Genomic DNA, 9,369 nt, shown 5'->3' with positions numbered 1-9,369 from the left:
GGAGGAGGAGAAGGAGGAAGCGCGCAGGGCCAACTTGGCTGGGCCAACGCAGAGCCTCAGGCGACCGATTTCGAAAGCCGCTTCCCCTTCTTCGCCCCCTCGGAGGCGGCGCCGAGCCGGTTTCAGCGCCCCCCGCCGCCGCTACACACCTGCCAAACCTTCGCCGGCGGCCTTATGGCAGCCACACCGTCCGCGGCCCTGAGCCGCTTGCGGAGCGCCCTGAGCAGGCGGCGAGGGAGGCTGCCCTGGTGGAGCCGGAGCTGGCCGGGCGCCCCCTGGGGACGGCCTTCGTGCGGCCGCCTCCTCAGCGGCGGCCGTTGCCTCTCTCAGGCGAGAGACCCCTTCCTGAGGGGGAGCTATGGCGAGGTGTCCCGGAGGGCGGCCGAGGCGCCCGGGGCTTTCTGGGGGGCGCTGGCTCGGGAGGCACTGCTGTGGGACGCCGCGCACCACACCGACTGCGAGTGGGATTTCGCGCAGGGCCGCGTCCGTTGGTTCTTGGGCGGCCGCTTAAATGTGGCGGGTAAGGAGCGCCTTCCTTGGGCAGGAGGGGCGAGGAGTTGCCCCTGGCGCGCGCACATCTTATATATATATATCTACCGTATATGCTTTCGTAGATTTTCACGGGTACAGGAATGCAGGTTTTGGTGTCTTGGGTACAGGAATGCAGGTTTTCGGCTTGCCGAAAGCACCAGCCTGAAGATGACGAGTGAGACCTCGTCGAAACGTCGCACAGACACCCCGACTCTTACACGGGAAGACACCCGAAGACACCAAAACCTGCATCTACCGTATATATATCTCCTCGGTCCCTCTTCTCATTCCTCGAGTCCTTCAGCTTTCGAAAGCTTATCTAATTCAGTGCCTGGAAGCCACTACCCCAAGTGATATGGAAAGCCAGGCGCCTTCAAAGTGATGAGGTGGCTGTTAATGCGGCGAGGAGAAAGAAAATAAGGGGTCGAATGCACTCTGCATATGCTCAGAGGCACCTGCATTGTGTCAGGTCGGGCCTTTTAGATCGGCCCTGCTGCGAAAAACAAGTTTTAGGGCCTGAGCTATGGCTTTCTGGAGCTGAGCTCGAGGAGCCCGCATGAGTTGTAGGACTACACAAGTTTTCCAGTGCAGAATGCCCTGGAAATCTTGTGCATCTGCAGTTCATAGGGTGCCTAGGCTAGGAAAGAGTTTTGGAATAAGACCTCGAAGAGTCAAAAATTAGCTGTGCCTCTTAGGATAATGCATCTTCATATTTAAAATACATTTTCTCCCCACCATCTGCCGTGTTTTGTGAAAGCCAATGTGGCCCTGTGAATAGAGTACAGGAAATAGAGTTCAAAGTAGACAAACAAGCTTTTTCAGCAATTGTCAGCTCACATAATGGAAGCAACCTTTGTTTTGTGTGGTGCAGGTGGCCTTCCTTAAGGATATGCTGGCAGGGAAAGCAATATGCAAATAAGTGAATTGCTCATTAATTTTATTTCATTGGGTTTGAGGTCATGGGCGGCTCTTCATTCTCATATGACATGTTTTTTGCTGCTGCCGTTCTTGTGAGGGAGGGAAGCAGCATTTTCATCTTACAAATTAATAGCATTTAAATACTTTGCTGCGGGGAGGGGGGGGAAGCATTTTACCTCCAGTGGACATTTCCATTGGTGCTTGGAAATACCACATGGAATGCGGTTGAGCAAGCGTTGCAGGGCCTACCTTATTTATACTGTATAGTCGTATATCAACATAAAAGGCGGATTATAAGAACAGAAGACTAGCCTGCTGGATCAGGCCAATTGCCCATCTAGTCCAGCATCCTGTTCTCACAGTGGCCAGCCAGATGCCTGTGGGAAACCAAGGAGCAGAACATGAGCACAAGAGCATTCTCCCCTCCTGTGTTTTCTAGCAGCTGGTAGTGGAAACATTACTGCCTCCAAAGTAATATGAACAAAAAACAGGTCCCTGTCCCAAAGAACTTACGAAGAACTTTTGCAGGTGTATATATTTTTTTACCAAAGAACTTAAAAGTCATAATTACTTAAATCTCTCTGAGAGCTCTTTTGGGTGGCAATTTTGCATACTCCTGGTTGCTTGCTGTGTACCATATTGAGAGTGTGGGAAGCAGAATAAAATGAGTACCCTTGCCGGGTGTGTGTGATTATGATGCACATAGGTTGGATATATACTAAAAGCATGTCTTTAAACATTTGAGACTGCCATATAGGTTTACCTAATATAGGAGATATGCTTATATTAATTGATTTATGATTATTTCAGGTGGCAGCTTTTTCCATTGATTAACCCTGAGAATGAACATAGTCCCTGGATGTTGGCTGCAAAGTGCATGTCATTTCACATTGGCCTACAAACATTTCATGCATTAGACTTTGCAGTTATATTCAAACAGTTAAGCACAAATAAATAACAGTATTATCTTGTTGGATCCATAATTCTGACCCCATCAAGGGTTACTGTGCTCCACTAAAAAGAAAACTAGACCCCAAATCCCTTTAATTTGCTGTCCTGTTTTTCCAGAGAGTTGTTAAAAATACAAACCACCACTTGCTTCCTTCATTGTTTTAGACTCTTCACATCTGCTCCACAACCTTTTAACCACCTGGCTGACCTCAGATCTTCTGGAAACTATCATCTGTTTTAAAATGAGATTGGCCATTTTTTCTAGTTTGGGCTGATTCATTTGTAACTGTTGCATTAACAAGCTAGATATAGGATGGGCTTAGTCTGAGTAGTAGAAAATAAAGTGTTGTCCTATCAAAAAGCTATGCAATGCCTTAAAAATGTAAATGAAACAGCTTCCAGAAGCTTTCCTTGCAAACGAACCTATTATTAGATTTTTGAAAATCCCGCTGTTAAAAATAAGACATGTATAAATAAAGGCTTTGTAAGACATATACTGTACAGTATGTACTTTTACATGATTCTACAGAAAGAGTGAATGTATCAATACCGAAACATGGAAAGCTCAAGGAGCTATAGTTGGTGATGGTGCTAACCATTTAATTCAACACAAATTCTCTCAAATAGTTGCTATGGGCACTACATTTTTCTGGTACATGGAATGCTTGTTGCTAGGAAGCCTCATCTGTGGAAGTTGAACTTCGCTTTGTGGTAAAAGCACTATTTGTTCCCACTCCTCCTGCTTTTAAAACTTGGATAGTAAATGAAACTGCTAGCAGATGAGGATGTGATTTCTCTTTATTATTGGTTTTCTGCAGGGTCTGTAATACTAAAATGCTTTGTGACAATTTTTTAAAAAATAAATAAAAATCTAACTTGACCACAGTCGACAATTGAAAAAAATGACCCACAACCTCTCATAATATTATGTACTTAGCTTGAGACTGAATTTATTTATTTTTGCTCCTGCATCCCTTTTCCTTTTTGCCATGTCATAATGGTTTATGATATTTCAGCAATTACAGAAGTATAAATAACAAAAATGAAGATTAACCAATAGAAAAACAGTTCCATGAGCTTTAAAATTGATTCTGTTACTTTAATGGGATGGACAAGCCATGCACCCTCAGTCCCTGCCTTATTTTTTATTTGGAACAGACTATTACTCCCACATGTCCTGCTTTGAAAGAAGCTGAATATAGCGAAGGTTTCCCCTGTCTATTTGTCTTGGTAATTTTATTTTTTCTCCTTTAGCAAAGATTATTCAAAGTAGAATTATAAGTTTAATGCTAAACATAATGAATCTGTGACTGTAGACTTCGAGCATATTCAATTACATATTGAAAAATTAAGGAAAAATAGTGAAAGAGGAAGCTATTTGAGGTTCTTACTGTACAATGTTGGGGACCAACAATGAGAGAGGGCTATTGAATTTGTGCCTTGCTTGTGAATTTCCTAGAGGCAACTGATTCTGCTGTCAAAGTCATAAAGTATGTGTTAGTGCAGCTTTGGTAGATGAGAACTGAACATTGTGGCTTTAGCATTCCAAAAATGCTTTTTTAATAGCTGCCTTTCTCCTGTAAAGTTGTTTATAATACTAGGATCTTAATTTTGTGTGTGTTAAGTAATACTAAAGAATAGGTGAAAGTGCCTCAGCATGTGCTATGCAGAATGCTGATCCCTCACTGCCAAATGATTTTGTGTGCAATCAATAAGGTTCTAATTGTAATCACTGTTTTAACTAGCAATAACAAGGTAATAAGATTTTAAATCCACAGTGGTTCATTATAAGTAAGTGGCTCTGAATCCCTCTTATAGGAACTGGTGTCCCCATGGCTGTTTGCTGCTAGCTGTGATTGCAGAAACAGTGGCTATCACCACCCCCACTAAAGTTGAGTGCTAACCTTAGCAAATGAGGCACATGAGATGATACACATTGAGCAAAAGCTCAGGCTACAGTAATCCTGGAACAGTACTACTTTATAGGGGAAGGGTTGTAGCTCAGCAGTAGAGCATCTTCTTTGCATGCAGAAGGTCCCAGGTTCAAGCATCTGCTGGGAATGTTCCCTGCCTGAAATCCTGGAAAGCCATTGCCAGTCAGAGTCAGTTCCACCTGTGGGGTGGTTGTGGGAAGTGGCATGATTAATGTTCTCATGGGTGTAGCCAGGTTTTTTTTTTGGGGGGGGAGGGAGGACTGACATGATTGGTCAGTTAAGGATATTACTTGATGGGGGGGCAACTGGCCCCCCTTGGCTACACCCATGATTGTTCTCCATATAAAAAAAGCTTCCTTTCTTTAGAAACAATTACAGTAGAGGTTATGTTAGGATCTTTCTCCCCACTTCCTCTCTGTTAATTTAAATACAGTTGCACTCATTTACACTTACAGTTCATTTCAATTAATAAAAAAGATACAGCTGTTTCTCTTACACTGCTCTGTTAACCATGTTTACTCATAATTAAGTCCCACAGAGTTCAGTAGGCCTTAACTCTCTAGTTACAGTGCTTAGGATTGCATCCTTCATTATTCCAATTGTTCTCATTCAAAGTGCAACACAGCTTCATAAAACTCATGGGAGATAAACCTAGGCACATACGGTAAGTTCTTTAACACTTTCTGTATGTGAGTTTCTATTTTCAACAATTACCACAGTGATCAGGTTTCATCATTGCAGTTGACATGCTGGAGAAATCCACAATAAAGTCACAGATGACATTTTCCAGAAATGCCACATTTTATTCAGCTGCTTCTTTTTACAAGTTAATATTCTACAAGGTGAGGGTGTTAAAGTTACTCACAGATGGCTTATTATGCAGAAAGAAACTGCTTTAGAATCCATTTCAGTTTGATCATTGAGCAGCATTCAGTCCAATTCTTTGTAGCTTACATGTGACATTGTTCAAAATTCAACAGGAAGAGCTGCCAACTTTCATTTATTTTAATGGAGCTTTCTATATTATGCACACTTTTGTTAATTGTATTGTGACTCCATTTCATATTTGCTCTACTTATCACTCTACTTATTTGCTCTACTTATCACTTTCTCTGCTTATCTTCATATCACTGTTGTATGCATTCTTACTTAGAAGATGACAATAACTTGCTTAAATTGGTTTAGAGTTGATGTGTTAATGTTTAATGGGGGGAATGTATCTTGCCGTACATGTTTCATAGAAGAGGATAGCAAATTGCATTGTAATAAAAGGGTAAAAAGAAAAAAAATGATTATAAGGTGGAATATAAAAATATTTAAAAATAAGTAGAATTTAGCTAAAAAGCAATTCTCAATCAAGTCACTAGTGTATAGAAATAATCAAGGCCATGAAAACCATTAAATGTTAAATATTAAGGAAGAGAAGAGTTAAATGACCTAGTTAAGCTACAATTTCCATACACATAAGAGTTGAAAAGGTACTTGAACGTGGCTGGAATAATTAAAGGACTCTAGTGCTGCTTTTGTTTATTGAAGAAGCCTTAATTTTCAAGGATGTGATATTTGGTCTCAGGAATGGGGGGGGGGGGGGAATACAATGGAATTAAGTATTTTACTGCATAATTTTCCCAGTAAAGTTTCTCTAAGCTTTGTACAGTGAAGAACTGTCCTTGATTGTTGATTACAGTATTTGTAAATAGAGGACTCCCTTAGGGTCAAATTAAAAGAAAAGGACACCAACAAGGGCATTGAAGGGATTGGCTGAAGAGCACAACACTACAGTATTAGGTTTCCAAAACATGAGCTTATAATTACAAAACATATGCATTTTTAGAAGGGTGAAACATAATTACACAACAGCTGTCTACTGCAAAATCTGATGGCCAAACTTCAACTTTGATTTTAAAAGGCTGGATTTCCTAGCCTTTAAGTGCTGGAAAGAGGGCCTGCTAAACTCAAAGCTGAGGGAGAATTGTGTGTATCAGTCATGCTGTGCTTAGGAGGCAGGACTACTTTCAGTATGTTATACACATTCCAATCCCTCCACATAATTGTAATATTTAGCAGAGAGAGTGGGGGCAGGAGGGGAGCGCTTTCCAATGTCCTGTTGCTCTGCCTTTCCTATGCAGGCCTTAGCTAGAAGCTATATTTTTCAATAAATATAAATAGATAGATAAATATTATGCATACATTCCTGGCTTACATACCAATCACATAGCTCTTGTTTGCCTGGTTTTAGACTGTAGGTGGTCTAAACTACAAAGAACATCAACAACCCATGAAGGGAGTTAGTCAGTTGTGGCCATCTTGTGTTATAAACAGAATCATACTGTCAAAGTTTCAACAACTGTACAGTGGTACCTCGGGCTACATATGCTTCAGGTTACATACGCTTCAGGTTACGCACTCCACTAAGCCAGAAATAGTGCTTCAGGTTAAGAACTTTGCTTCAGGATAAGAACAGAAATCGGGCTCCGGCGGCGAGGCATCAGCAGGAGGCCCCATTAGCTAAAGTGGTGCTTCAGGTTAAGAACAGTTTCAGGTTAAGTACGGACCTCCGTACTTAAGTACTTAACCCGAATTAAGTATTTAACCCGAGGTACCACTGTATAAGGCAACCGTATCGAATGACATCCTTACATTTACTGCCTCATAATTCTTGTAGATGCTTGACTGTAGTGTATGTTTATGAACTAAACTGATGTACAGTGCAATTTCATTTATTTTAATGATTCTGAATACTGTACTTTGATGCTCTTGACTATTTCATTGGGACATTATTGTAGATTTGCATGATCAGAGGCTTTTTAAATAAATTATATTTGTTCATTATCTTTTAAAAATATTAACAGCACAAGTTGATTATCAAATCTGACACTTTAGAATCTACTGTAAATGTTGTTTTTTTATAATTTGTTTCTGTGCAGTTAACTGCTTGGACCGGTATGCACAACACTCTCCAGAGAGAGTGGCTTTGATCTGGGAAAAAGATGAGCCTGGCACTGAAGAGAAAGTCACCTACAGGTATGACTTCAGAATGTGTCATACTGCAGTTGGGGCGTGCTTACTGCCTACTTCAAGAGCTTTTGTACAAAATCTTTTCCATTCTTTGATGATGGCCAGCCTAAAGAAGAGGAATTGGTCCAGGAGTAGTGGTGAACAAGATGGCAAAGAGAACCAGTGTTTCTTTTAGCAGAGCGGTTCCCAAATAGTGGGCTAGAACCCAGCAGTAGATTGATGGGACATTTGGCGGTAGCTGAGCAGCCTGTCAGAAAGGGGCTACTGGAAACCATGTGGCAATGTAGCCTAAAGAATATTCATAACTGTTCAGTTGTCATTAACAGGTATTTAATAAGACAGAATTTCATTATTATGATTAAATAATTTCTGAACCACTTAATATATTAAAAATATGTCTACAAAAAAACAACGGATGAATTAATCTATTACAAAATATTACAAAAGTACAGTTACATTTAAACATAGTTACACATAAAAATGTAACAAAAATTTGCCTGACAATGCTATTTCAACACATGTACAGTAAGAAGCTAGCTGTGTCAGAAGAGGAAATACAGTTTGCAATCAAGCTGAAGCTAGTGTAAGAAAAAGGAACCAGTCCACATGGATGTGAGGTCTTTCTGCAAATGAACATGGGCTGCGTCTAAGAAAAATGTAAGAATATCTCTGTGCAGTCCACCTTGGAGAATTTGTAGTGCCTCATCACAATCCTGGATTGCCAAGAAGCCAAGTTAGGGTAGAGAAGCAAAAGTGAAAGCTGGTTGCACAACAGTGGTGGCCTTGGCATGGGGGTGACACTGACAGGGGAGAGTGGTGGTTTGGAACAATGGCAGAAAGTATGAGTGAAGTGCTATGAATTATTTCAGAGTTGTGCATTCTTTATCTGTCTCACATGAGACAGCAAGGGAATGGAAGAGGGAGAAGTTTCAGGACAAGAAGAAGGGGAGATACTTAAAGGAAATGAGTGGCTCTTCTAAAGAATGGCATGGGTAAATTGGGAATGGGAGGAAAATGGTGGTTTTAAACAACAGCAGAGATTGTACCTTAACACAGTGTACAGTGGTGCCTCGCAAGACAAAATTAATTCGTTCCGCAAGTTTTTTCTTCTTGCGAGTTTTTCGTCTTGCGATGCACGGTTTCCCATAGGAATGCATTGAAAATCAATTAATGCGTTCCTATGGAAACTGCCTTCAGACCAGGTCTGGGGACAGTCTGTCCCCCGACCTCTTCTGAAGGCTGGGGGGGGGGACATGGCCTTTTCTTCCAACCCCCAGCATTTTAAAAAACCCCGGGACAGCGGAGGACTTCTCCGCTGTCCGGGGCGATCTTAAAATGCTGGCGGGCGGCATTTTAAAATCGCCCGGGACAGCGGAGGACTTCTCCGCTGTCCGGGGCGATGTAAAAGCCCCTGGGAAGGCAGCCAGGGGGGACAAAGACTTTTGCCCCCCGCCCGCCTTCAGAAGAGGTCCTGGACCTCTTCTGAAGGCGGGCGGGGGGCGAAAGTCTTTGCTCCCCCCCGCCTGCCTTCAAAAGCTGTCCGGGACAGCGGAGAAACGCGCTGCCTTTCTCCGCTCTCCCGGGAAGGCAGGCAGGGGGGGAGCAAAGACTTTGCCCCCCCCCGCCTGCCTTCAAAAGCCGTCCGGGACAGCGGAGAAACGCGCTGCCTTTCTCCGCTCTCCCGGGAAGGCAGGCAGGGGGGAGCAAAGACTTTTGCCCAGGACCTCTTCTGAAGGCGGGCGGGGGGCAAAAGTCTTTGCTCCCCCCCGCCTGCCTTCAAAAGCCGTCCGCGATAGCGGGAAGCGCTTCCCTGCTATCCCAGACTGCTTTTAAAATGCTGGCGGTGGGGAGCAAAGCCTTTCTGGACCTCTTCTGAAGGCCGGAGGGGGGGAAAGGCTTTGCTCCCCACCACCAGCATTTAAAAGAGGTCCCCGGAGATTTCCCTATGGGCTTTCTTCTTGCGAAGCAAGCCCATAGGGAAATTCGTCTTGCGAAGCGCCTCCAAAACAGAAAACCC

The 9,369-nt window shown here is 42.9% G+C and overlaps 1 protein-coding gene across 2 annotated transcripts in view; it reads left to right on the top strand.

The window, feature by feature from the left end:
• Positions 1–60: 60 nt before the first annotated feature.
• Positions 61–9,369, top strand: part of ACSS1 (acyl-CoA synthetase short chain family member 1) — a 40,674-nt gene continuing 31,365 nt past the window's right edge. The window contains exons 1-2 of one of the 2 annotated variants that reach the window (XM_082217562.1): positions 61–520; positions 7,262–7,358. In XM_082217562.1, coding sequence (XP_082073688.1) covers positions 175–520; positions 7,262–7,358 — 443 coding nt within the window. In that variant the 5' untranslated portion in view covers positions 61–174. Of the gene's footprint in view, positions 521–7,261; positions 7,359–7,878; positions 8,010–9,369 lie in introns of those variants that run through there. The other variant, XM_082217563.1, reaches the window with a different exon arrangement.

Source organism: Podarcis vaucheri (genome assembly GCF_965113315.1).
Source record: "Podarcis vaucheri genome assembly, chromosome: 3".
Taxonomy (NCBI): domain Eukaryota; kingdom Metazoa; phylum Chordata; class Lepidosauria; order Squamata; family Lacertidae; genus Podarcis; species Podarcis vaucheri.
The sequence above is the reverse complement of the archived record's forward strand: the minus strand, read 5'-3'. Positions and strand labels throughout refer to the sequence as shown.